Source organism: Gorilla gorilla, chromosome 15 (assembly GCF_029281585.2).
Source record: "Gorilla gorilla gorilla isolate KB3781 chromosome 15, NHGRI_mGorGor1-v2.1_pri, whole genome shotgun sequence".
Classification (NCBI taxonomy): Eukaryota; Metazoa; Chordata; class Mammalia; order Primates; family Hominidae; genus Gorilla; species Gorilla gorilla.
In genome coordinates this window covers 122,613,458-122,640,538 of record NC_073239.2, presented here as the reverse complement: position 1 = coordinate 122,640,538, position 27,081 = coordinate 122,613,458, and the positions used below count along the sequence as shown (strand labels likewise).

General features: G+C 61.2%; 1 protein-coding gene and 1 gene segment (V, D, J or C); both read left to right on the top strand.

Annotated features, from left to right (window-relative positions):
* The first annotated feature begins 4,103 nt into the window (after positions 1 to 4,103).
* LOC115933128 (immunoglobulin heavy constant gamma 2-like) lies at positions 4,104 to 6,457 on the top strand. The segment is given in 4 exon segments: positions 4,104 to 5,029; positions 5,422 to 5,457; positions 5,576 to 5,902; positions 6,000 to 6,457. Coding segments are annotated over 4 exon segments (1,101 nt in total).
* A 2,366-nt stretch (positions 6,458 to 8,823) lies between these two features.
* On the top strand, positions 8,824 to 25,125 carry LOC115933240 (uncharacterized). Its single transcript, XM_063698164.1, has 11 exons — positions 8,824 to 8,851; positions 9,193 to 9,258; positions 11,560 to 11,767; positions 11,915 to 12,118; positions 15,446 to 15,569; positions 19,078 to 19,166; positions 19,773 to 19,980; positions 23,226 to 23,700; positions 24,093 to 24,128; positions 24,247 to 24,576; positions 24,674 to 25,125. The coding sequence occupies exons 1-11, from the start codon at positions 8,824 to 8,826 to the stop codon at positions 24,994 to 24,996; spliced, it is 2,091 nt and encodes a 696-aa protein (XP_063554234.1). The 3' UTR covers positions 24,997 to 25,125.
* Positions 25,126 to 27,081: the final 1,956 nt, after the last annotated feature.

Here is a 27,081-nt window from a genome sequence, read left to right as displayed (position 1 = left end):
GAGCTCAGCCCTGAGCCTTGGAACGCCTTCCCTTCTCCATCCCAGCTGGCCTTTGCCAGCTGCTCAGCGGGATGAACTCACACTCCCCTCCCTGCACCATGAGTGAGACTCAGCTGGAGAGACGCCCAGGCCAAAGCAGCCACCAGGGCCCAGTGGGGGCCAGAAGCTTCAGATGAGAGGCCCAGGTATTGAGAGGCTGAGATCACGGGCAGAATGGTCATAATCGCTGCCAGTCTCAGTCCAGCCCCAGGGACTCAGAGACAGAGAAAAGAGCAGCACACAAGGTCCGGGCTCCCCACCTTGTCCCGTGAGTATGGGGGAGTATGGGGCAGCCACCACCCCCATCCCCACACACCCATGAGGCAGCCTCGGCTGTGTCTGGACTCCCCCTCGCCCTCTGACACAGAAACCACCAGAAGAAAAGGGAACTTCAGGAAGTAAGCGGTGCCGCCGGTTTCAATCCTGTTCTTAGTCTTTGCAGTGTGGAGTTCACACCCCTGGGGACCTGAGGGCCAAGCTGTGATTTCCTAGGAAGACAAATAGCAGCTGACGGCGTGGGCAGGGCTGCCCACATGTACCGCGCCAGAACAGGACGGGCTGAGACCCCCACCTTGGTGAGTGGGGTCAGCACAGGGCAGGGGCACAGGCTCGGGAGAAGAAGGACAGAGCCTGGGTGCAGCCGTGGGCGCTCCCGGACCTCAGCTGCTGAACAGGCTGCAAGAGGCTGGGGAGACGCGGGGCCGAGGCCAGCCCCACATGGAGGCCCAAGCGGAGCCAGCACGGGGGAGGTGGGCAGCCTTCAGGCACCGATGCCCACCCAGTGCGAGATGATGGGGACCATGGGCAGGGGCTTCCAAGCCAACAGGGCAGGACACACCAGAGGCTGACTGAGGCCTCCAGGACGACCAGGCTGGGAGCACGAGGAACATGATGGGATGCGGCAGAGCCGGCCGTGGGGTGATGCCAGGATGGGCAGGACCCACCTGAGCTGAGGAGGCAGTAGAGCGAGGCAGGAGGAGAGGCCCGAGGTGAACGGAGGGGCTTGTCCAGGCTGGCAGCATCACCGGAGCCCAGGGCAGGGTCAGCAGTGCTGGCCATGGGGCCCTCTCTCAGCCAGGACCAATGACAGCAGGTGAGCCGGGAGCAGAGCAGCGAGGGTGAGTGTGGCAGCAGGATAGGAGGGTGGAAGCCAAGGAGCCCAGAGGCAGAGGCAGGGACAGGGGAGGGACAGGGGCTGGGCTCAGAGCCAGCTGATGGCGCTGGGGCACCTGCTGGCGGGGAGCAGGGCTGTGGTCAGCAGCGGAGTGGAGGGGAGAGCTGTGCTGAGTGCACAGACGGGAGAAGGGAAGAGTCCAGGCAGGCCCAGAAAGGCCCAGAGCACAGCAGGCCTGGGGCGAGGGGAGGGGCTGAGGCTCCTTGCGTTCAGGGAGCTGACTCAGCAGAGCAGAGGCCACTGAGGAGCTGAGGTTCTGGATAGGCTTCCAGAGCAGGAGCAGTGCAGGGACGGGAGGATCTGGGAGCTCACCCAGGAGGGGCACATGGGCAAGAGCAAGTGGCTCTGTTGGGGAGACCTGACTGGACCCTGGGGCTGCTCCACAGCATAGGGAACAAGCCAAGTGCTGCAAAAACAAAAATGAGGCCAGAAAAACAGCCCAAACCTGGACAGAGGGTGCCAGGACAGGCAGGGGAGCAACAGTGGCCTGAGTGACGTTGCTGCCCTGGGTTGAGGGAGGGCAGAGTGAGCAGGGGGCAGGCATTGGAGTTCAGGGTACCAGGACCGAGCAGCCACAGGTGAGCAGGGCAGGTGGGGGCAGAAGGAGCAGGTGGCACCTCCTGGAGCTCAGCAGACCAGGGCATAGCAACTGAAGGTGAACAAGGGCAGGTGGGAGGCAGGATGAGCAGGGGGAAGACCCTGGAGCTCAGGGGACCAGGGCAGAGCAGCCGCAGGTGAGCAGGGGCTGGTGGGTAGCAGGACGAGTAGGGGACAGCTCCTGGAGCTCAGGGGACCAGGACAGAGCATCAAGAGCTGAGCACGGCTAGTGGGAGGTGGGCGAGCAGGGTGCAGCCCCTGGAATTCGGGACCAGGGCAGAGCAGCCGCAGGTGAGCATGGGCTGGTGGGAGGCAGGAGGAACAGGGGGCAGCTCCGGGACTTCAGGGGACCAGGGGAGGGCATCTGAAGGTGAACAGGGGCTGGTGGGGGCAGGAAGAGCAGGGGGAAGCCCCTGGAGCTCAGGGGACCAGGGCAGAGCAGCCACAGGTGAGCAGGGGCTGGTAGGAAGCAGGAGGAGCAGGGGACAGCCCCTGGAGCTCAGGGGACAGAGGAGAGCATCAGAAGGTGAGCAGGACTGAGGCTTTGCCTCAGGGAATCAGAGCAGAGCAGCCACAGGTGAGCAGGGCCAGTGGGAGGCAGGACGAGCAGGGGACAGGCACTAGAGCTCAGGGTAAGGCAGCCACAGGTGAGCAGGGCCGGTGGGAGGCAGGACGAGCAGGGGACAGGCACTAGAGCTCAGGGTAAGGCAGCCACAGGTGAGCAGGGCCGGTGGGAGGCAGGACGAGCAGGGGACAGGCACTAGAGCTCAGGGCAAGGCAGCCACAGGTGAGCAGGGCCGGTGGGAGGCAGGACGAGCAGGGGACAGGCACTAGAGCTCAGGGCAAGGCAGCCACAGGTGAGCAGGGCTGGTGGGGGGCAGGAGGAGCAGGGGGCAGCTCCTGGAGCTCAGGGGACCTGGGCAGAGCAGCCACAGGTGAGCAGGGCCGGTGGGGGGCAGGAGGAGCAGGGGGCAGCTCCTGGAGCTCAGGGGACCTGGGCAGAGCAGCCGCAGGTGAGCAGGGCCGGTGGGGGGCAGGAGGAGCAGGGGGCAGCTCCTGGAGCTCAGGTGACCTGGGCAGAGCAGCCGCAGGTGAGCAGGGCCGGTGGGGGGCAGGACGAGCAGGGGCAGCTCCTGGAGCTCAGGCGACCTGGGCAGAGCAGCCACAGGTGAGCAGGGCCGGTGGGAGGCAGGACGAGCAGGGGGCAGCTCCTGGAACTCAGGCAAACAGGGCAGAGCCGCCGCAGGTCAGCAGAGCTGGTGGGAGGCAGGACGAGCAGGGGACAGGCACTAGAGCTCAGGGCAAGGCAGCCACAGGTGAGCAGGGATGGTGGGAGGCATCACTCAGCTCCTAGACTTTGGCAGGAGCTGGGTAGTTGCTCGCAACAGACAGCTGAGGGCTGGTGAAAGTGCAGTGCAGCCTCCTGGTGCCGGGAAGGGAGTGTGAGTCCATCCCACTGAGCAGTTGGCAAGGGTGAGCTGGGATGGAGAAGGGAAGGCGTTCCAGGGCTCAGGGCTGAGCTCTCAGGCAGGGGCAGGTGTGGCTGCAGGGGGAACGTGTGCTTGAGACCAGGAGGGTCCCAGGGCTGGCCCCAGTGGACCCTGGGCAGGAAGGCCTCTGAGGCTGGTGCCCCAGAAGGAGCAAGATGGGCTGCCAGGAGCCAGGGCCACCAGCACAATGAAGCTGAGTGGAGGTGGTGCAGGGCAGTGTAGCAGCAGAGGGCAGCCAGAGGGGCCCATTCAGGGCCTGGGCAGAGTCAGCCAGAGCCTGTGGTGCAGGTGAGGGGAAGGGGTGGTGAGCGGGGCCCTGGGGCTGAGCAGAGGGGATGGCCTGGCTGAGGGCAGGGCACTTAGCTTCCTCAGAGGTCAGGGGCACACCCCACCTGCAGTGGGACTCCAGGGCCACTGGGCCAGTGGCAGAGAGAAATGGGGCCTCCCTGTGGCCTGGGGGTCCTGGCACCATGCAGGGTGGGGAGGGCCAAGGGCAGGTGCAAGGCTCCTACCTGTGCTGGGGGGCCTGGGCTGAGCCCAGCAGGGACCTTGCCGGGGGAAGCTCTGGAGAGAGGGAGGAGGTGGGCTGGTGGCCGAGAAGGACAGGCCAGGGCTGGGAGGGTAAGGGTGTGGTGACTGAGCCTCCAGAAGTAATGCAGGACACTGGGAGGCAGGGGGCATCCAGGCACTCAGGGCCCTGACCTGGGCTGCTGCACACTGGGGCTAAGGGGAAAGGAGGGGAGAGGCTGAGGAGGCGGCTCCAGGAGGCTATTCCAAGGCAGGGGGTTCCGGGGCCCTGGGGCTGAAGAGCACCGACCCTATGCAGTGTCTGGCCCCTCTGCTGCACAGAAGAAAAGGGCCTTGGAGGGCAGAGGGCAGAGGGCAGGCTGTGACCAGGGCCCTGGGCAAGTCAGGCCCACTCACTAGGGGAGGGCCACGCTGGGGCGGCAGGGTCAGGGGCTTCAGGGGACTCAGTGGACCCACGAGAAGCCATCTGAGAACAGTGTCCACTGGTCAAGCCAGGCACCCATGAAAGGCTGGAGTGGGGCCAATGGGCATGAGTCGTCCCTGAGGTGGCACCGATGTCCAGAGCTGAGGCCAAGCTAGAGGCCCTGGACTGTGCTGACTCCCGGCAGGCAGAGAGCGCTGACCTGGCTGCCTAGCCCCGCCTCCTAGGCTACAGGGGTGCCTGCAGAAGGGTACCACAGGGCCACCAGTCCTGCAAGCTTTCTGGGGCAGGCTGGGCCTGACCTTGGCTTTGGGGCAGGGAGCGGGCTAAGGTGACGCAGGTGGCGCCAGCCAGGTGCACACCCAATGCCCATGAGCCCAGACACTGGACGCTTAACCTCACGGACAGTTAAGAACCCAGGGGCCTCTGCGCCCTGGGCCCAGCTCTGTCCCACACCACGGTCACATGGCACCACCTCTCTTGCAGCCTCCACCAAGGGCCCATCGGTCTTCCCCCTGGCGCCCTCCTCCAAGAGCACCTCTGGGGGCACAGCAGCCCTGGGCTGCCTGGTCAAGGACTACTTCCCCGAACCGGTGACCGTGTCGTGGAACTCAGGCGCCCTGACCAGCGGCGTGCACACCTTCCCGGCTGTCCTACAGTCCTCAGGACTCTACTCCCTCAGCAGCGTGGTGACCGTGCCCTCCAGCAGCTTGGGCACCCAGACCTACACCTGCAACGTAGATCACAAGCCCAGCAACACCAAGGTGGACAAGAGAGTTGGTGAGAGGCCAGCACAGGGAGGGAGGGTGTCTGCTGGAAGCCAGGCTCAGCCCTCCTGCCTGGACGCACCCCGGCTGTGCAGCCCCAGCCCAGGGCAGCAAGGCAGGCCCCGTCTGTCTCCTCACCGGAAGGCCTCTGCCCGCCCCACTCATGCTCAGGGAGAGGGTCTTTTGGCTTTTTCCACCAGGCTCCAGGCAGGCACAGGCTGGATGCCCCTACCCCAGGCCCTGCGCACACAGGGGCAGGTGCTGCACTCAGACCTGCCAACAGCCATATCCGGGAGGACCCTGCCACTGACCTAAGCCCACCCTAAAGGCCAAACTCTCCACTCCCTCAGCTCAGACACCTTCTCTCCTCTCAGATCTGAGTAACTCCCAATCTTCTCTCTGCAGAGCCCAAATGTTGTGTCGAGTGCCCACCATGCCCAGGTAAGCCAGCCCAGGCCCCGCCCTCCAGCTCAAGGTGGGACAAGTGCCCTAGAGTAGCCTGCACCCAGGGACAGGCCCCAGCTGGGTGCTGACACGTCCACCTCCATCTCTTCCTCAGCACCACCTGTGGCAGGACCGTCAGTCTTCCTCTTCCCCCCAAAACCCAAGGACACCCTCATGATCTCCCGGACCCCTGAGGTCACATGTGTGGTAGTGGACGTGAGCCACGAAGACCCTGAGGTCCAGTTCAACTGGTACGTGGACGGCGTGGAGGTGCATAATGCCAAGACAAAGCCACGGGAGGAGCAGTTCAACAGCACGTACCGTGTGGTCAGCGTCCTCACCGTCGTGCACCAGGACTGGCTGAACGGCAAGGAGTACAAGTGCAAGGTCTCCAACAAAGGCCTCCCGGCCCCCATCGAGAAAACCATCTCCAAAACCAAAGGTGGGACCCACGGGGTATGAGGGCCACATGGACAGAGGTCAGCTCGGCCCACCCTCTGCCCTGGGAGTGACCACTGTGCCAACCTCTGTCCCTACAGGGCAGCCCCGAGAACCACAGGTGTACACCCTGCCCCCATCCCGGGAGGAGATGACCAAGAACCAGGTCAGCCTGACCTGCCTGGTCAAAGGCTTCTACCCCAGCGACATCGCCGTGGAGTGGGAGAGCGGCGGGCAGCCGGAGAACAACTACAAGACCACGCCTCCCATGCTGGACTCCGACGGCTCCTTCTTCCTCTACAGCAAGCTCACCGTGGACAAGAGCAGGTGGCAGCAGGGGAACGTCTTCTCATGCTCCGTGATGCATGAGGCTCTGCACAACCACTACACGCAGAAGAGCCTCTCCCTGTCTCTGGGTAAATGAGTGCCACGGCCGGCAAGCCCCCGCTCCCCGGGCTCTCGGGGTGGCGCGAGGATGCTTGGCACGTACCCCGTGTACATACTTCCCGGGCACCCAGCATGGAAATAAAGCACCCAGCGCTGCCCTGGGCCCCTGCGAGACTGTGATGGTTCTTTCCACGGGTCAGGCCGAGTCTGAGGCCTGAGTGGCATGAGGGATGCAGAGCGGGTCGCACTGTCCCCACACTGGCTCAGGCTGTGCAGATGTACCTGGGCCACCTAGGATGAGGCTCAGCCAGGGGCTGCCCTCGGCAGGGTGGGGGCTTTGCCAGCGTCGCCCTCCCTCCAGCAGCAGCTGCCCTGGGCTGAGCCACGAGAAGCCCTAGGAGCCCCTGGGGACAGACACACAGCCCCTGCCTCTGTAGGAGACTGTCCTGTTCTGTGAGCGCCCTGTCCTCAGACCCCCGTGCCCACTCGGGGGCATGCCTAGTCCATGTGCGTAGGGACAGGCCCTCCCTCACCCATCTACCCCCACGGCACTAAACCCTGGCAGCCCTGCCCAGCCTCGAACCCGCATGGGGACACAACCGACTCCGGGGACATGCACTCTCAGGCCCTATGGAGGGACTGGTCCAGATGCCCACACACACACTCAGCCCAGACCCGTTAAACAAACCCCACACTGAGGTTGGCCGGCCACACGGCCACCACACACACACGTGCACACCTCATACACGGAGTCTCACCCGGGCGACCTGCACAGCACCCAGACCAGAGCAAGGTCCTCCCACACGTGAACACTCCTCGGACATAGGTCCCCACGAGCCGCACGCGGCACCTCAAGGCCCACGAGCCGCTCGGCAGCTTCTCCACTTGCTGACCAGCTCAGACAAACCCAGCCCTCCTCTCACAAGGTGCCCCTGCAGCCGCCACACACACACAGGCCCCCACACACAGGGGATCACACGCCACGTCGCGTCCCTGGCTCTGGCCCACTTCCCAATACCGCCCTTCCCTGCAGCTGGGGTCACATGAGGGGTGGGCTTCACCATCCTCCTGCCTTCTGGGCCTCAGGGAGGGACACGGGAGATGGGGAGCGGGTCCTGCTGAGGGCCAGGTCGCTATCTAGGGCCGGGTGTCTGGCTGAGTCCCGGGGCCAAAGCTGGTGCCCAGGGCAGGCAGCTGTGGGGAGCTGACCTCAGGACACTGTTGGGCCATCCCGGCCGGGCCCTACATCCTGGGTCCCGCCACAGAGGGAATCACCCCCAGATGCCCGAGCCCAGCGGGACACAGCACTGACCACCCCCTTCCTGTCCAGAGCTGCAACTGGAGGAGAGCTGTGCGGAGGCGCAGGACGGGGAGCTGGACGGGCTGTGGACGACCATCACCATCTTCATCACACTCTTCCTGCTAAGCGTGTGCTACAGTGCCACCATCACCTTCTTCAAGGTCAGCCGCACGTTGTCCCCAGCTGTCCTTGACATTGTCCCCCATGCTGTCACACACTGTCCCCATGCTGTCCCATGTCCCTGACACTGTCCCCCATGCTGTCCCCACCTGTCCCCGACATTCTCCTCCACCCTCTCGACCTGTGCCCAACACTGTCCCCCACGCTATCCCTCCGTCCCCAACAATGTCCCCCACACTGTTTCCTCCTGTCCCCTCCTATCCCCGACACTGTCCTCCACACTGTCCCCACCTCTGTCACTGTCCCCATGCTGTCCCCTGTCCCTCACACTTTCCTCCATGCTGTCCTCACCTGTCCCCAACACTCTCCCCCACAGCCTCCACCTGTCCCTGACACTGTCCCCCATGGACACTGTGCCCCACACTGTCTCCACCTGTCCCTGACGCTGTCCGCCACACTGTCCCCACCTGTCCCTGACGCTGTCTTCTGTGCTGTCCACATACTGTTGGTGACCTGGCTCTGCTCTCCATGTTCAAGCCTCAGAGCAGGCAGTGGTGAGGCCGTGGCACCTGGGTGGCCTGAGGGGTGGGCGGGCCTCGGGGGCAGGGCTGTGGCCTCGCTCACCCCTGTGCTGTGCCTTGCCTACAGGTGAAGTGGATCTTCTCCTCGGTGGTGGACCTGAAGCAGACCATCGTCCCCGACTACAGGAACATGATTAGGCAGGGGGCCTAGGGCCACCCTCTGCGGGGTGTCCAGGGCCGCCCAGACCCCACACACGAGCCGTGGGCCATGCTCAGCCACCACCCAGGCCACACCTGCCCCCGACCTCACCGCCCTCAACCCCATGGCTCTCTGGCTTTGCAGTCACCTTCTGACCCTGACACGCCCCACTTCCAGACCCTGTGCATAGCAGGTCTACCCCAGACCTCCGCTGCTTGGTGCATGCAGGGCGCTGGGGGCCAGGTGTCCCCTTAGCAGGACGTCCCTGCCCTCCGGCCCGCCAGGTGCTCACACAAGAGGAGGCAGTGACGGGCATCCCAGGCCCCCACCCAGGCAGGAGCTGGCCCTGGAGCCAACCCCATCCACGCCAGCCTCCTGAACACAGGCATGGTTTCCAGATGGTGAGTGGGAGCATCAGCCGCCAAGGTAGGGAAGCCACAGCACCATCAGGCCCTGTTGGGGAGGCTTCCGAGAGCTGCGAAGGCTCACTCAGACGGCCTTCCTCCCAGCCCGCAGCCAGCCAGCCTCCATTCTGGGCACTCCCGTGAACTCCTGACATGAGGAATGACGTTGTTCTGATTTCAAGCAAAGAACGCTGCTCTCTGGCTCCTGGGAACAGTCTCGGTGCCAGCACCACCCCTTGGCTGCCTGCCCACACTGCTGGATTCTCGGGTGGAACTCAACTGGCAGGGACAGCCAGCCCCAGAGTCCGCACTGGGGAGAGAAGGGGCCAGGCCCAGGACACTGCCACCTCCCACCCACTCCAGTCCACCGAGATCACTCGGAGAAGAGCCTGGGCCATGTGGCCGCTGCAGGAGCCCCACAGTGCAAGGGTGAGGATAGCCCAAGGAAGGGCTGGGCATCTGCCCAGACAGGCCTCCCACAGAAGGCTGGTGACCAGGTCCCAGGCGGGCAAGACTCAGCCTTGGTGGGGCCTGAGGACAGAGGAGGCCCAGGAGCATCGGGGAGAGAGGTGGAGGGACACCGGGAGAGCCAGGAGCGTGGACACAGACAGAACTCATCACACAGGCTGGCGTCCAGCCCCAGGTCACGTGCAGCAGGAACAAGCAGCCACTCTGGGGGCACCAGGTGGAGAGGCAAGATGACAAAGAGGGTGCCCGTGTTCTTGCGAAAGCGGGGCTGCTGGCCACGAGTGCTGGACAGAGGCCCCCACGCTCTGCTGCCCCCATCACGCCGTTCCGTGACTGTCACGCAGAATCCGCAGACAGCAAGGGAGGCTCGAGCGGGAGTGCGGCCAGCCCCTGCCTCGGCCGTCAGGGAGGACTCCCGGGCTCACTCGAAGGAGGTGCCACCATTTCAGCTTTGGTAGCTTTTCTTCTTCTTTTAAATTTTCTAAAGCTCATTAATTGTCTTTGATGTTTCTTTTGTGATGACAATAAAATATCCTTTTTAAGTCTTGTACTTCGTGATGAGAGCTGCCTTCCTGTGTCCACGCGCCTCCTGCCCCCGGTGGGAAGCGCAGTCAGGAGGAGGCTGGTCCAGCTGCACCTCGGGGGCTCCCTGCACACGCCCCCCGCCTCCTGCAGCCACACGCATTGCCCGAGCAGCCCTCCCTGGCCCCTGTCGCTACGTGGACCCCCGGGGCTTCTCCTCTTTTCTACATGGATGCAGTTTCTCCTCCTGCTGGGCATGGTGCTGCCTGCCCTGGTCACTCTGCGGGGGACAGGGCCGCCAGGGAAAGCTGGGTCGAGGCTGGGAGCTGGCTCAGGCTGGCCAGGCAGAGCCACACGGAGGGGCTTCCAGAACCAACCATGGTGTGAAGCGAGAGGTGGGTGTCAGATCTGTGTGTGTCAGCTCAGGACCACAGCGGGGCGGCTCCCACGGCAGACATGGATCCTCCCAGGCCTAGAGACCAGGAATCTGAGATCAGGATGCAGGCAGGGCTGGTTTCTCTCAAGCCCTCTCTCCTTGCCTTGTAGACACCGTCTCCTCCCTGGTCCTCACATGGCCATCCCTCTGTGTGCCTGTGTCCTAAGGTTCTCTTCTTAGAACACACATCGGAATAGATTAGTGACCCCATATGAACTTAATGACCTCTGTAAAGACCCCATCTCCAAATACAGTCACATTGTGAGGCCAGGGATTAAGACTTGAATATATGAATTTGTAGGGGCCACAATTTAACCTATCACAGTCCAGACTCTGGCCCCCAAAATTCATGTTCTTCTCACATGCAAAATACATTCATCCTGTCTCAGCCTCCCCCTGGGCACTAGGTCATGTAGCAAGGACGGATTTTCAACAGAAATAACTATTGCAACAGAAGAAAGAGTCCGGCATGACCTGGACTCACCTTCATCTGTGCAGAGGCCACAGCCTTGTAAAGGGAGGTGGTAGGGGGAGTAGGGAGGGTGCTCGGGGCTCAGTCGTCGGGGAAGGGAAAAGTTGCCCAGCGCTGGTCAGCGTCCCTGGGATGGGGCCCGCTGTGTCTGTGCCGGCCACTGTTGAGGTCAGGATTCTGTCCTCCCAGAGCCTGGAAACACAGGCCCCATCCTTCCCAATGGGGACACTTCAGGGAGTGGCTCTCACGTCCCGAGAAAGACCCTCCCGGGTCACAGGAAATGCACAGACATCGGGAACGGACAGAAGGACGTGTGGTTGCAGCCCTCTCAGCAGACACCCTGAGAAAGGGAGGTCGGGGTGGGTCCAAACGGTGAGTTCTGGTGCACGGCGCTTTCTCAGGCAGGTGTTGACGGGTCAGGGGTCGGCCTAGGGGTACGGCCAGAAGCTGTTAGAAACTGTTAGTGTCTGCTCAAGTCTTTACAAGCCAAGGTTGAGGCCGAGTGGAGAGGCTCCAAGGAGCCTGGCTGGAACTCAGTCAATGACAGGGTCTTGTTACTGCGGTGGCTGCGGTTGCCATGGTGGCTGCGGTGGCTGGGAAATGCCGTCGGAGTTGCCTGTGGCAGGAGAGAGACAATCTCACCCAGGAAAAGAGGAGTGGTTGGATTCGTTTGTGTGGCATCGAGCAGCTGGAGCTTCACCAAACACAGAGTTGGGGATGAAATCCCCAGACCCCGGACCCTGCCGTGCCGTGGGAGGGCTCGCCACTGGAGGGTGGGCTCCAGGGGGCCTGGCCTGAACTGGGTGCTGAAGCCCAGCCCTTTAACTCTCAGGACACACTGCTGCAGCCCCGCGGGGGGTGAGGGAGGCAGCACCTGGGGTGCAGGGCGGGCAGCTGCTGCAACACCGGCTCTATCCCAAGCCCAAGGACGGCATCCCAGAGATGCAGGAGAGCTTTGTCCAGAGAAGGTCCCAGCCCTCAGGGATCCTGCTGGACAGGTCTCCACCCTCTGCCCTTCAAGGGGCCCTATGGGCCTCCGGGTGCCCTGGTGGGGTGGGCTCCAGTCCACTGTCTGAGGATGGACGGCCTGGCCAGGATAAGGAAAGGAAACCCAGGGCACTTTCCGTGCACTGAGCAGGCTGAGTTGGGAAGAAGCAGATGCTTCCTGCAGCTGCTGCCCCCTGCAGGGCCTGGCGCCTGGACCAGGTCCCCCTGGGGAAATTGGGCCCCTCCCTGAGCCACCGGCGGCCCACCGCCCCCTTTCCACCTGGGACCGAGCATCCTCCAGAGGGCCAGCCCTCCTGCAGGAACACCATGCCCAGCCCCAGGACCCTCCCTCAACTCTCCAGCAAGGCTGCCCCTGCACATCCCGCAGCAGCCCATGCTGTGATGTAACATGACATCGTGTGACATGGTGTGATGTCCTATGACAGTGTGACATCCCTGGTGTGACGTGGTGTGATGTTCCTGGTGTGAGGTGGTGTTGGACATAGTGTGATGTGATGCGACAGATGTAACATCCCTGGTGTGATTTGGTGTGACGTAGTGTGATGGGTATGACATCCCTGGCTTGATGAGGTATAATATGAAATGATGTGGAATGCTGTGACATGATGTGATGTGATGGGACAGGGTGTGACATCCCTGGTGTAATGTGATGTGATGAAGTGTAACAGGCTGTGACATAGTGTGATGTGGGTGGTGTGACATGATGTGATGTGGTGTGATGGTGTGCGACATCCCTGGTGTGATGGGGTGTGATGGGGTGTGATTAAACCTTGATTTAATACAGCACATGTTTCTCTGAGCACAGGGTTGGGGCTAAAGTTACAGGTTAACAGCATCTCAAAGCAGAACAATTTTTCTTTGTACAGATCAAAATGGAGTTTCTTATGTCTTCCTTTTCTACATAGACACAGTAAGTCTGATCTTTCTTTCTTTTCCCCACATTGTGACATGGTGTGACATTCCTGGTGTGACTCTTCTGTTGTGACATTTGTGGTCACCCCAGGATACAGAGGTCTCTGTGGCCAAGGGAAGGGGGAGAATGGAACCATCTGAGCATGTTGACCCGGAGGAACTGGTGGCCCTTGAGTCCACGAAGCCCACCCTGTCAGGTGCCCCTGCCCCATGTGACCCAAGTGGGCTTGCAGAGCAGCAAGCAGGACTCTGGTTAGACAGGAGGAAGGACCTGCCACCACGTGGCCTTGTGAGGAGACAGAGCGAGGCTGTGACCGCAGCGTCCGCCCAGCACAGGGTGCTGCTGAAGCCCCTCCTGTCATCTCAGCAGGGGTCCCAGAGCAAGGCCCGAGGCAGGCTGAAGAGAGGGGCAGAGGGAGGATGCTGGGGAGGCAGGGGTGAGGGGAGTGAGAGCCCAGGTTTCAGCTGAGCCCCTGCACAGGGAAGGAGCCTAGCTGAACACCCATCTCCCCACACGCTCCCAACCCTGCCTCTGCCTGAACACCTCCCAGAAGGCATCTCGAACCCTCTGACACCCACACTCAGCAAGGGGTATGGTGTCCCCACCAAGCCCAGCGAGCGAAGCCCGGCACAGCCACGCCTGTGCCCACCACTCCCATGGCCAAGCTCGCTGCTAACATGGCAGGACAGGGCCAGGCCTGGAGGAGACAGAACATCAGTCCCATGGGGAAGCTCCCTGCTCACACGGCAGGGCCGGGCCTGGAGGAGACAGAACACCCCATCTGGCATGGTACTCAGGCTGCACATGCCTGCCACACACGGGGGCCACGCGACAATGCCTGCCACGCATGGGGGCCACACGACAATGCCTGCCACACACGGGGAACACGCGACGATGCCTGCCACGCATGGGGGCCACGCGATGATGCCTGCCACGCATGGGGGACACGTGACACACACATACACACACGGGCCTCACAGGCACACGAATGCTTGCGACCCCAGCACCCACCCAGCACACTCAGGCACAGGCTCTCCAGGTGGGTCACAGCGTCACGCCTTGAGCTACTCCATGTGCCAGGCCCTTCACCCACATTCCCGTCCCCAGTGCCAGCTGTTGAGCTACACCGTCTTCTCTGTGGATCCCTCCCAGCCTGCACAGCACAATGGACATGCTCTCTCCAGTCCAGTGACTGCACCGGCCTCTTCCCCTCAGCACCCACGTCTGGCCATCTCCCAGGAAACCCAGACCACCACGGGCAGGGACCACCTTCCTCACTGTCCACATGGACCACCCCACACCTGACCCCAGATGCAGTCACACTACGTCCTGCTTCAATATCGAAAAGGGGAAAAGCTGGAGGAGGGGAAAGATGAAAGAGAAAAAAGCAAGAGGGGAGGGTCACGTTCTTCTGAGGCTTTGATTAGAGCTCACTGAGCCCCCACGTTGCACGAAAAGGAGGGGTGGAGGGAGCAATTACGCATTCGCCTTGTGCTCAGTAAATCTGCACTTTATAAGAAAATAGAGTAGAGGAAGAAGTCAAATATGCATTCGTCTCAGGGGTAGGAGGGACGATTTCTTGTCTCATTTTGTCCCATGTCATGAAGACCGGGCTGTTAATTTATATTGTCAGGGTGAGGGAGGCCACCTGGGTAGACCTGGCCTATCTGCTGCTGCTATCAGTTTGGAAACAAAAGGAAACGCATGACTTTTTTTTTTTTCATGACTCAGCTTCCCACCTCAACTGTTCTTTTTGGCATAGTGAGTTTAGGGTCCTGAGATTTTATTTTCCTTTCACAATGGTCAAGATCGCACCCTCAGTATTCAGGAGAGCTGGTCCAACCCAGACCCCTGCCGTCCCCGGACGCTTTTCAAATACGTGCTGCAGTCTCTGACACTCTCTCACCATCGTAGAAACTGAGGCCTTGCTGAGCCTGCAGCCCCTGCTCATGGGGACAATGCAGGCTGAAACCCGCATTTCTGACCCCAAAGCTCCTGTTCCTTTCACTCACCCCCACACCAGCTCTTTGAGTCCAGAGCTTTGTCCTTGCCTGAGTCCTACCCTCAGGGACAGAGGCCCAACCCAGACACCAACACATCATACCCTGAGAGGGTGCCAGGAGCCCAGAGATGTTTGGAGAGCACAGAAGCCCTGGAAGCTCTGTGGACATGCTGCACATTTCTCTATTCAACAGATACTCACCAGGTGGCCAGCGGCAGAGATGTCACATGGCGTGGAGCTCGCCTTGGCCAACAGGACAGGTGTGGGGTTGGGAGGCCTTCCCAGGGCACTCCTTGAAGCAGAGCTGTGGGGAAAAGTTGGGGCCAACCTCAGATCTCCCCATCAACACCGGGTCTCCTGCCCTCCCGGGCCACAGAAAACTAAGCTCCCTGGATACTGAGGTGGGGTGGGGCCATGAGGGAAAAGAAATCATGAGTTAAAAGATCATTTTTTAAAACTATTATGATCATGACTCACATAAACATATGACGACACATTTCAGAGATGCTCTTTATCTCATTAACTAAGGTGTTGCAACCAGTTCAAAGTGGAATTCTAAGTACTACACTTACATAATTGATTCAGGAATGCTAAAAGGAGTTCATAGACAGATGCAAAACTGGCCTTTTCCCTGGCAGAGGAGGAGCAATTCATTGTCCTTCCAAAGATGAGAACCTGATTTTCTACCAACTCAAAGAGTTTTTGCATTGCTATCAATTATGTACAACTTAGAGCAGTGGTCTCCAACATTTTTGGCACCAGGAACCAGTTCCATGGAAGACAATTTCTCCACAGACCAGGATCGGGGGATGGCTTGGGGACAAAGCTGTTCTACCTCAGATCATTAGGCATTAGGGTGTCACGAGGAGTGTGCAACTTAGATCCCGGGAATCTGCGGCTCGCAATAGGGTTCGCTCCTGTGAGAATCTAATGCTGCCACTGATCTGACGGGAGGTGGAGCTCGGGCAGGAATGCTCACACACCCCTCACCTCCTGCTCTGTGACCCAGTTCCTAACAGGCCATGAACCGGTTCCAGTGCATGACCCAGGGGTTGGGGACCCCTGGCTTGTAGAGGTGTAAAATAGTTCAAAGGAAATAAAAGATGCAGAGCTCCATAGAATGAAATAACCTGGAAGAGTGTACAAGACGATGCCTTGCTTTCCATGGAAGGCACCTACTAATTTTTCTCAATGTTTCCTATAAACATATATAATTGACTGACACAAACAGATCCATAATATAAAGCAGACCCCTACAAACCAATGAGGAAAAAAATCAAATAATTCAACGAGGAATAGGCAAGAGAACTGAACAGATGTTTTACAGAAGATATCCAAATAGCCACTAAACATATGAAAACATGTTGAACCACACTAGTCAACAGGGAAATGAAAATGAAAAACCACATGAGAGAAAGTAGTTCTGATTCCAGTAATGCTGGAGCAGCTAATATCAGACTAGCCCTTTGGCAGATGGCAATTATAAACACTGGAAAAGCTGTAAGCACATACAACACCCACACACACCAATTGCAGGCACTGGAACATGACCAGAAGTAGGCAAACACTAGTAAGGATTATTCCGTTAAATATTCGTCTGAAGTCACACCCCAGGGCATGTAATGGGTGCAGCTAGAGTTCAAGCAGGAAACTGCAGCCCTCCTGGTGAGGAGTGGGATGCAGGACTACATTTTCAGGGCAGCTGGAAATGAAGGGAAGATGTCCATAAAGGAGGTCACCGAAGGGAAACCCCACAATCTGCAAGTAAACTCCACTGAAACCTCTGGCTGATCCCTTAGGTGTGCATGGGTAGGGAAAACTCCAAAGGGCCCAGCAGAAAGCAGCACCTGTAAGGTCGAGAGAACTGAGATTCCAGCTACTGCCCACTGCCAGGCAGACAGACTTGGGAGTTTGAGTCGACTCAAGCTGTTTCCTAACATTAAAAAAAACAATCAATGCCCTGCTAAGGAAGAACAAAAAACCCATAGTCTGTACCACATGTTATCAACAACATCAGGTGCACATCCAAAATTACCATGTATGCAAAGAAATATGAAAATGTGATCCAAAGTCAGAAGAAAAAGGGATCAATGGAGATCAACTCCAAGATGACCTAGATGCAGACCCAGTTTTCACACAAGGACTTTAAAGAAGTTATGTTAAATATGTTCAAAGACTTAAAGGAAAATACGATTATAATGAGCGACTAGATGGGGAATCTCTATAAGAGATGGAAAATATTTACAAGAACCAAATGAAAATTCTAGAACTGAAAGTATGATTCTGAAATGAAAAACACCATTTTTCAGAGCAGGGTGAGAACGGACATGGGACTCAGAGCTGAGCAGGCCTGGTGGGCCCCAGGAGGGAGACACAGAGGACTGGGGGATCTCAAGGCTGGCAGAGGCCAGAGATGGATCCCCAGCTGGGACTGGACCTGGGCTTATGGGAGCAGCAGGTGACCCATCCTCCTTCCTGGGGGCCCACCCTGCCCAGCCCCTCCAGCCCAGCACAGCTTGGGGCATTGGATAGAACCAGGAGAGAGGAGCCAGGCACTGAGGCCTCTGCCCCAAATGCCCACAGCCTGGGGAAAATGAGCAGGTACATGGGAGGGGCAAGTGGAGCCCCAGGCACACCCACACAGTGCACACAGCCTCACCTGGGCCAGAGGGGGCAGGAGGCTCGCCACCCCTGCTGTGGTTTCTCTCCTAATCTCACCCTGGGTTTCTCCCACACTTGATGCAGGTGATGTTTCTCTGAGATTGTGGACTAAGAGTTGGTGCTGGAAGGGGTTAGCCATCTTGGAGATGTTGCTATGGGATGTAGGGATTTTGCCTGTGAGAAGGACATGATTATGGGGGAACGGAGGGCAAACTGTCATGGGTTAAAATGTGTCCCCTGTAAATTCATGTGTTGAAGTCCTAACCCCCAGGACCGCAGAATGTGACCCTGTCTGGAAACAGTCTTTGCAGCTGCAATCAAGTTCAGATGAGGTCACCCTGGAGTAGGGCAAGCCTCTGATCCAATATGACTGCTGTCCTCATGAAAAGGGGAATCTGGGCACAGACAGCACGTGGGTAGAACACCCTGTGAAGATGGTGCTGCTTCCACAAGCCAAGAGCAGCAGAGACGGCCGGCAAAGCCCAGCAGCAAGGAGAGAGCCTGGGACAGAGTCTCCCATGACACAGAGGTGCCAGCCCCGCCGAGGCCTCCATCCCAGATGCCCGGCCTCCAGAACCAGGACGGAGTAAACGTCTGTTGTTTAAGCCACGCAGTCTAGGGTGCTGTGTTGCCAGGGCTGCAGCTAACAGATACGAGTGTTGTCCTGAGCTGCCAGCCCTACAGGCTGCATGAGGCCTCCCTGGCCCAGCCCAGTGCAGACTCCCCAGCCCCCCGGGTGTGCCATGGGCAGTGTGGGGCCCCTCACTCCATCCTCCCCCAGGCTGGGAGGTTGAGCCCATTATGAGCTCCATGGGGTGAAGCTGGAGCAAGAGGCTGGGAGCCAACTGGGAGCCCGCAGCTGGAGGATGGATTTCCCCAGGGACCCACACATGCACCTCCACCTGTCTCCTGGACATTGTCTCTGAGGGCAGGGCTGGTGCCAGCTCAGGGATCCAGCAGGGTCACAAGGGCAGGCCGGGTCCTTGTGAAGAGCACATTTAGTGGGAGTGACATGATTTCCCTTCAAAGTGTCCATTCTGGATGCTTCCTGTTCCACGCTGGACGCTTCCTGTTCCACGCTGGACGCTTCCTGTTCCACGCTGGAAGCTTCCTGTTCCACGCTGGACGCTTCCTGTTCCACACTGGACGCTTCCTGTTCCATGCTGGACATTTCTTGTTCCACTCTGGATGCTTCCTGTTCCACTCTGGATGCTTCCTGTTCCATGCTGGATGCTTCCTGTTCCATGCTGGACATTTCCTGTTCCACTCTGGATGCTCCCTGTTCCATTCTGGATGCTTCCTGTTCCATGCTGGACATTTCCTGTTCCACTCTGCATGCTTCCTGTTCCACTCTGGATGCTTCCTGTGCGAAACCTCCTCGGGCTTTTGGTCTGCCCAGTCCCTCTGGCTGCATCTCGTCCCCCGCTACCTCCCACCTCCACATCTGTCCTTGCCCAGCTCCTCCCTCTCTCCAGAGTTTCCACCTGGCAAGGTCCCTGATGAGCTCAGTCCAGGCTCTCCCAGCACAGGTAGGAGCCTTGCACCTGCCCTTGGACCTCCCCACCCTGCATGATGCCAGCATCCCCAGGCCCCAGGGAGGCCCCATTTCTCTCTCTACTGCTGGCCCAGTGGCCCTGGAGTCCCACTGCAACTCGGGTGTGCCCCTGACCTCTGAGGAAGTTAAGTGTCCTGTCCCTAGCCAGGCCATCCCCTCTACTCAGCCCCAGGGCCCTGCCCCCTACCCCTTCCCCTCACCTGCACCACAGGCTCTGGCCAACTCTGCCCAGGCCCTGAATGGGCCCCTCTGGCTGCCCTCTGCTGCTACACTGCCCTGCACCACCTCCACACAGCTTCAGTGTGTTCATCCACCTGTCCCACGTCCCCTCGGCCCCCAGGAGCACAGCTGGTGGCCCTGGCTCCTGGCAGCCCATCTTGTTCCTTCTGGAGCACCAGCCTCAGAGGCCTTCCTGTGCAGGGTCCACTCGGCCAGCCCTGGGACCCTCCTGGTCTCAAGCACACACGTTCTCCCTGCAGCCAGACCTGCCCCTGCCTGTGAGCTCAGCCCTGAGCCTTGGAACGCCTTCCCTTCTCCATCCCAGCTCGCCTTTGCCAGCTGCTCAGCGGGATGAACTCACACTCCCCTCCCTGCACCATGAGTGAGAGTCAGCTGGAGAGACGCCCAGGCCAGAGCAGCCACCAGGGCCCAGTGGGGGCCAGAAGCTTCAGATGAGAGGCCCAGGTATTGAGAGGCTGAGACCACGGGCAGAATGGTCATAATCGCTGCCAGTCTCAGTCCAGCCCCAGGGACTCAGAGACAGAGAAAAGAGCAGCACACAAGGTCTGGGCTCCCCACCTTCTCCCGTGAGTATGGGGGAGTATGGGGGCAGCCACCACCCCCATCCCCACATACCCATGAGGCAGCCTTGGCTCTGTCTGGACTCCCCCTCGCCCTCTGACACAGAAACCACCAGAAGAAAAGGGAACTGCAGGAAGTAAGTGGTGCCACTGGTTTCAATCCTGTTCTTAGTCTTTGCAGCGTGGAGTTCACACCCCTGGGGACCTGGGACCTGAGCTGTGATTTCCTAGGAAGACAAATGGCAGCTGACGGCGGGGGCGGGGCTGCCTACATGTACCGCGCCAGAACAGGAAGGGCTGAGACCCCCACCTTGGTGAGTGGGGTCAGCACAGGGCAGGGGCACAGGCTCGGGAGGAGAAGGACAGCCTGGGCGCAGCCGTGGGCGCTCCCGGACCTGAGCTGCTGAACAGCCTGCAAGAGGCTGGGGAGACGCGGGGGCGAGGCCGGCCCCACATGGAGGCCCAAGCAGAGCCAGCACGGGGGAGGTGGGCAGCCTTCAGGCACCGATGCCCACTCAGTGCGAGATGACGGGGACCATGGGCAGAGGCTTCCAAGCCAACAGGGCAGGATACACCAGAGGCTGACTGAGGCCTCCAGGACGACCCGGCTGGGAGCATGAGGAACATGACGGGATGCGGCAGAGCCGGCCATGGGGTGATGCCAGGATGGGCAGGACCCACCTGAGCTGAGGAGACAGTAGAGCGAGGGAGGAGGAGAGGCCCCAGGTGAACGGAGCGGCTTGTCCAGGCCGGCAGCATCACCGGAGCCCAGGGCAGGGTCAGCAGTGCTGGCCGTGGGGCCCTCTCTCAGCCAGGACCAATGACAGCAGGTGAGCCGGGAGCAGAGCAGGGAGGGTGAGTGTGGCAGCAGGACAGGAGGGTGGAAGCCAAGGAGCCCAGAGGCAGAGGCAGGGACAAGGGAGGCACAGGGGCTGGGCTCAGAGCCAGCTGATGGGGTTGGGGCACCTGCTGGCGGGGAGCAGGGCTGTGGTCAGCAGCAGAGAGGAGGGGAGAGCTGTGCTGAGTGCATGGGCGGGAGGAGGGAAGAGTCCAGGGAGGCCCAGAAAGGCCCAGAGCACAGCAGGCCTGGGGCGAGGGGAGGGGCTGAGGCTCTGTGCATTCAGGGAACTGACGCAGCAGAACAGAGGCCACTGAGGAGCTGAGGTTCTGGAGAAGCTTCCAGAGCAGGAGCAGTGCAGGGACGGGAGTATCCGGGAGCTCATCCAGGAGGGGCACATGGGCAAGGGCAAGGAGCTCTGTTGGGGAGACCTGACTGGACCCTGGGGCTGCTCCACAGCATAGGGAACAAGCCAAGTGCTGCAAAAACAAAAATGAGGCCAGAAAAACAGCCCAAACCTGGACAGAGGGTGCCAGGACAGGCAGGGGGGCAACAGTGGCCTGAGTGACATTGCTGCCCCGGATTGAGGGAGGACAGAGTGAGCAGGGGGCAGGCATTGGAGTTCAGGGGACCAGGACCGAGCAGCCACAGGTGAGCAGGGCAGGTGGGGATAGAAGGAGCAGGGGGCAGCTCCTGGAACTCAGGGGACCAGGGCAGAGCAGCCACAGGCAAACAGGAGAGGGGAGAGGGGAGAGGGGAGAGGGGAGGGGGGGCAGGAGGAGCAGGGGGCAGCTCTTGGAGCTCAGGGGACCAGGGCAGAGACGCCGCAGGTGAGCAGGGGCAGGTCAGGGGGCAGGAGGAGCAGGGGGCAGCTCTTGGAGCTCAGAGGACCAGGGCAGAGCAGCCACAGGTGAGGAGGGGCAGGTGGGAGGCAGAATGAGCAGGGAGCGGCTCCTGGAACTCAGGGAACCGGGGAGAGCATCAGAAGGTGAGCAGGGGCAGTTGGGAGGCAGGAGGAGCAGGGGACAGCTCCTGGAGCTCAGGGGACCAGGACAGAGCCGCCGCAGGTGAGCAGGGGCAGTTGGGAGGCAGGAGGAGCAGGGGACAGCTCCTGGAGCTCAGGGGACCAGGACAGAGCAGCCGCAGGTGAGCAGGGGCAGGTGGGAGGCAGGAGCGGGGGGCAGCAGCTCCTGGAGCTCAGGGAACCAGGGCAGAGCTGCCGCAGGTCAGCAGGGCCGGTGGGAGGCAGGACGAGCAGGGGACAGGCACTAGAGCTCAGGGCAAGGCAGCCACAGGTGAGCAGGGCCGGTGGGAGGCAGAACTCAGCTCCTAGATTTTGGCAGGAGCTGGGTAGTTGCTGGCAGCAGACAGCTGAGGGCTGGTGAAAGTGCAGTGCAGCCTCCTGGTGCCGGGAAGGGAGTGTGAGTCCATCCCACTGAGCAGTTGGCAAGGGTGAGCTGGGATGGAGAAGGGAAGGCGTTCCAGGGCTCAGGGCTGAGCTCTCAGGCAGGGGCAGGTGTGGCTGCAGGGGGAACGTGTGCTTGAGACCAGGAGGGTCCCAGGGCTGGCCCCAGCGGACCCTGGGCAGGAAGGCCTCTGAGGCTGGCGCCCCAGAAGGAGCAAGATGGGCTGCCAGGAGCCAGGGCCACCAGCACAATGAAGCTGAGTGGAGGTGGTGCAGGGCAGTGTAGCAGCAGAGGGCAGCCAGAGGGGCCCATTCAGGCCCTGGGCAGAGTCAGCCAGAGCCTGTGGTGCAGGTGAGGGGAAGGGGTGGTGAGCGGGGCCCTGGGGCTGAGCAGTGGGGATGGCCTGGCTGAGGGCAGGGCACTTAGCCTCCTCAGACGTCAGGGGCACACCCCACCTGCAGTGGGACTCCAGGGCCACTGGGCCAGCGGCAGAGAGAAATGGGGCCTCCCTGTGGCCTGGGGGTCCTGGCACCATGCAGGGTGGGGAGGGCCAAGGGCAGGTGCAAGGCTCCTACCTGTGCTGGGGGACCTGGGCTGAACCCAGCAGGGACCTTGCCGGGGAAAACTCTGGAGAGAGGGAGGAGGTGGGCTGGTGGCCGAGAAGGACAGGCCAGGGCTGGGAGGGTGAGGGTGTGGTGACTGAGCCTCCAGAAGTAATGCAGGACACTGGGAGGCAGGGGGCATCCAGGCACTCAGGGCCCTGACCTGGGCTGCTGCACACTGGGGCTAACGGAAAAGGAGGGCAGAGGCTGAGTAGGAGGCTCCAGGCGGCTATTCCAAGGCAGAGGGTTCCAGGGCCCTGGGGCTGAAGGGCGCCGACCCTATGCAGTGTCTGGCCCCTCTGCTGCACAGAAGAAAAGGGCCTTGGAGGGCAGAGGGCAGGCTGTGACCAGGGCCCTGGGCAAGTCAGGCCCACTCACTAGGGGAGGACCACGCTGGGGTGGCAGGGTAAGGGTCTTCAGGAGGTTCGGGGGACCCACCAGAAGCCATCTGAGAACAGTGCCCACTGGTCAAGCCAGGCACCCATAAAAGGCTGGAGTGGGGCCAATGGGCATGAGCCGTCCCTGAGGTGGCACCGATGGCCAGAGCTGAGGCCAAGCTAGAGGCCCTGGACTGTGCTGACTCCCGGCAGGCACAGAGCGCTGACCTGGCTGCCGAGCCCCGCCTCCTAGGCTGCAGGGGTGCCTGCAGAAGGGCACCACAGGGCCACCGGTCCTGCAAGCTTTCTGGGGCAGGCCGGGCCTGACCTTGGCTTTGGGGCAGGGAGGGGGCTAAGGTGAGGCAGGTGGCGCCAGCCAGGTGCACACCCAATGCCCGTGAGCCCAGACACTGGACCCTGCCTGGACCATCGCGGACAGACAAGAACCGAGGGGCCTCTGCACCCTGGGCCCAGCTCTGTCCCACACCGCGGTCACGTGGCACCACCTCTCTTGCAGCTTCCACCAAGGGCCCATCGGTCTTCCCCCTGGCGCCCTGCTCCAGGAGCACCTCCGAGAGCACAGCGGCCCTGGGCTGCCTGGTCAAGGACTACTTCCCCGAACCGGTGACCGTGTCGTGGAACTCAGGCGCCCTGACCAGCGGCGTGCACACCTTCCCGGCTGTCCTACAGTCCTCAGGACTCTACTCCCTCAGCAGCGTGGTGACCGTGCCCTCCAGCAGCTTGGGCACCCAGACCTACACCTGCAACGTAGATCACAAGCCCAGCAACACCAAGGTGGACAAGAGAGTTGGTGAGAGGCCAGCACAGGGAGGGAGGGTGTCTGCTGGAAGCCAGGCTCAGCCCTCCTGCCTGGACGCACCCCGGCTGTGCAGCCCCAGCCCAGGGCAGCAAGGCAGTCCCCATCTGTCTCCTCACCCAGAGGCCTCTGACCACCCCACTCATGCTCAGGGAGAGGGTCTTCTGGATTTTTCCACCAGGCTCCGGGCAGCCACAGGCTGGATGCCCCTACCCCAGGCCCTGCGTACACAGGGGCAGGTGCTGCACTCAGACCTGCCAACAGCCATATCCGGGAGGACCCTGCCCCTGACCTAAGCCCACCCCAAAGGCCAAACTCTCCACTCCCTCAACTCAGACACCTTCTCTCCTCCCAGATCCGAGTAATTCACAATCTTCTCTCTGCAGAGTCCAAATATGGTCCCCCGTGCCCACGGTGCCCAGGTAAGCCAGCCCAGGCCTTGCCCTCCAGCTCAAGGTGGGACAGGTGCCCTAGAGTAGCCTGCATCCAGGGACAGGCCCCAGCAGGGTGCTGACACGTCCACCTCCATCTCTTCCTCAGCACCTGAATTCCTGGGGGGACCGTCAGTCTTCCTCTTCCCCCCAAAACCCAAGGACACCCTCATGATCTCCCGGACCCCTGAGGTCACGTGTGTGGTGGTGGATGTGAGCCAGGAAGACCCCGAGGTCCAGTTCAACTGGTACGTGGACGGCGTGGAGGTGCATAATGCCAAGACAAAGCCACGGGAGGAGCAGTTCAACAGCACGTTCCGTGTGGTCAGCGTCCTCACCGTCGTGCACCAGGACTGGCTGAATGGCAAGGAGTACAAGTGCAAGGTCTCCAGCAAAGGCCTCCCGTCCTCCATCGAGAAAACCATCTCCAAAGCCAAAGGTGGGACCCACGGGGTGCGAGGGCCACATGGACAGAGGTCGGCTGGGCCCACCCTCTGCCCTGAGAGTGACCGCTGTGCCAACCTCTGTCCCTACAGGGCAGCCCCGAGAACCACAGGTGTACACCCTGCCCCCATCCCAGGAGGAGATGACCAAGGACCAGGTCAGCCTGACCTGCCTGGTCAAAGGCTTCTACCCCAGCGACATCGCCGTGGAGTGGGAGAGCAGCGGGCAGCCGGAGAACAACTACAAGACCACGCCTCCCGTGCTGGACTCCGACGGCTCCTTCTTCCTCTACAGCAGGCTAACCGTGGACAAGAGCAGGTGGCAGCAGGGGAACGTCTTCTCATGCTCCGTGATGCATGAGGCTCTGCACAACCACTTCACGCAGAAGAGCCTCTCCCTGTCTCTGGGTAAATGAGTGCCACGGCCGGCAAGCCCCCGCTCCCCGGGCTCTCGGGGTCACGCGAGGATGCTTGGCACGCACCCCGTGTACATACTTCCCGGGCGCCCAGCATGGAAATAAAGCACCCAGCGCTGCCCTGGGCCCCTGCAAGACTGTGATGGTTCATTCCGCGGGTCAGGCCGAGTCTGAGGCCTGAGTGGCATGAGGGAGGCAGAGTGCGTCCCACTGTCCCCACACTGGCCCAGGCTGTGCAGGTGTGCCTGGGCCGCCTAGGGTGGGGCTCAGCCAGGGGCTGCCCTTGGCAGGGTGGGGGCTTTGCCAGCGTGGCCTTCCCTCCAGCAGCAGCTGCCCTGGGCTGAGCCACGAGAAGCCCTAGGAGCCCCTGGGGACAGACACACAGCCCCTGCCTCTGTAGGAGACTGTCCTGTTCTGTGAGCTCCCTGTCCTCCGACCCCCATGCCCACTCGGGGGCATGCCTAGTCCATGTGCGTAGGGACAGGCCCTCGAGGGCCCCCACGGCACTAACCCCTGGCAGCCCTGCCCAGCCTCGAACCCACATGGGGACACAACCAACTCCTGGGGACATGCACTCTCGGGCCCTATGAAGGGACTGGTGCAGATGCCCACACACACACTCAGCCCAGACCCGTTAAACAAACCCCGCACTGAGGTTGGCTGGCCACACAGCCACCACACACGCACGTCCACGCCTCACACACGGAGCCTCACCCAGGCGACCTGCACAGCACCCAGACCAGAGCAAGGTCTTCCCACACGTGAACACTCCTCGGACACAGGCCCCCACGAGCCCCACGCGGCACCTCACGGCCCACGAGCCGCTCGGCAGCTTCTCCACTTGCTGACCAGCTCAGACAAACCCAGCCCTCCTCTCACAAGGTGCCCCTGCAGCCGCCACACACACACTGGCCCCCACACACAGGGGATCACACGCCACGTCGCGTCCCTGGCACTGGCCCACTTCCCAATACCGCCCTTCCCTGCAGCTGGGGTCACATGGGGGTGGGCTTCACATCCTCCTGCCCTCTGGGGCTCAGGGAGGGACACGGGAGATGGGGAGTGGGTCCCCCTGAGGGCCAGGTCACTATTTAGGGCCGGGTGTCTGGCTGAGTCCCGGGGCCAAAACTGGTGTCCAGGGTGGACAGCTTCCGGGAGCTGACCTCAGGACACTGTTGGGCCATCCCAGCCGGACCCTACATCCTGGGCCCTGCCACAGAGGGAATCACCCCCAGAGGCCCAAGCCCAGCGGGACACAGCACTGACCACCCCCTTCCTGTCCAGAGCTGCAACTGGAGGAGAGCTGTGCGGAGGCGCAGGACGGGGAGCTGGACGGGCTGTGGACGACCATCACCATCTTCATCACACTCTTCCTGCTAAGCGTGTGCTACAGTGCCACCGTCACCTTCTTCAAGGTCGGCCGCACGTCCCCAGCTGTCCTTGACATTGTCCCCCATGCTGTCACACACTGTCCCTGACACTGTCCCCAGGCTGTCCCCACCTGTCCCTGATGCTGTCCCCCACGCTCTCACAAACTGTCCCTGACACTGTCCCCCATGCTGTACCCACCTGTCCAATAGTGTCCCCCAGGCTGTCTCCACATGTCCGACACTGTCCCCCATGCTGTCCCCCATCCTGACACTGTCCCCCACCCTGTCCCCACCTGTCCTTCATGCTGTGCCCCACGCTCTCCCCACCTCTCCCTGATTCTGTCCCCCACGCTGTACCTGTCCCCAATGCTGTCCCCCAGCCTGTCCGCAACACTGTCCGCCATGCTGTCCCACCTTCCCCCACACTGTCCCCCAGTCTCCGCCTGTCCCTGATACTGTCCCCCATGCTGTCCCCACCTTCTGCAACACTGTACCCCACACTGTCCCCACCTTCCCCAACACCGTCCCCACCTGTCCCCGACACTCCCCCATGCTGTCCGCACCTGTCCCCGTCCATGCTGTCCCTCCCTGTCCCTGACACTGTCCCCCATGCTGTCCGCACCTGTCCCCCACTCTCCCCACCTCTCCCTGTCCCCCACGCTGTCCCTACCTGTCCCTGACACTGTCCCCCATGCTGTCCCCCACTCTCCCCACC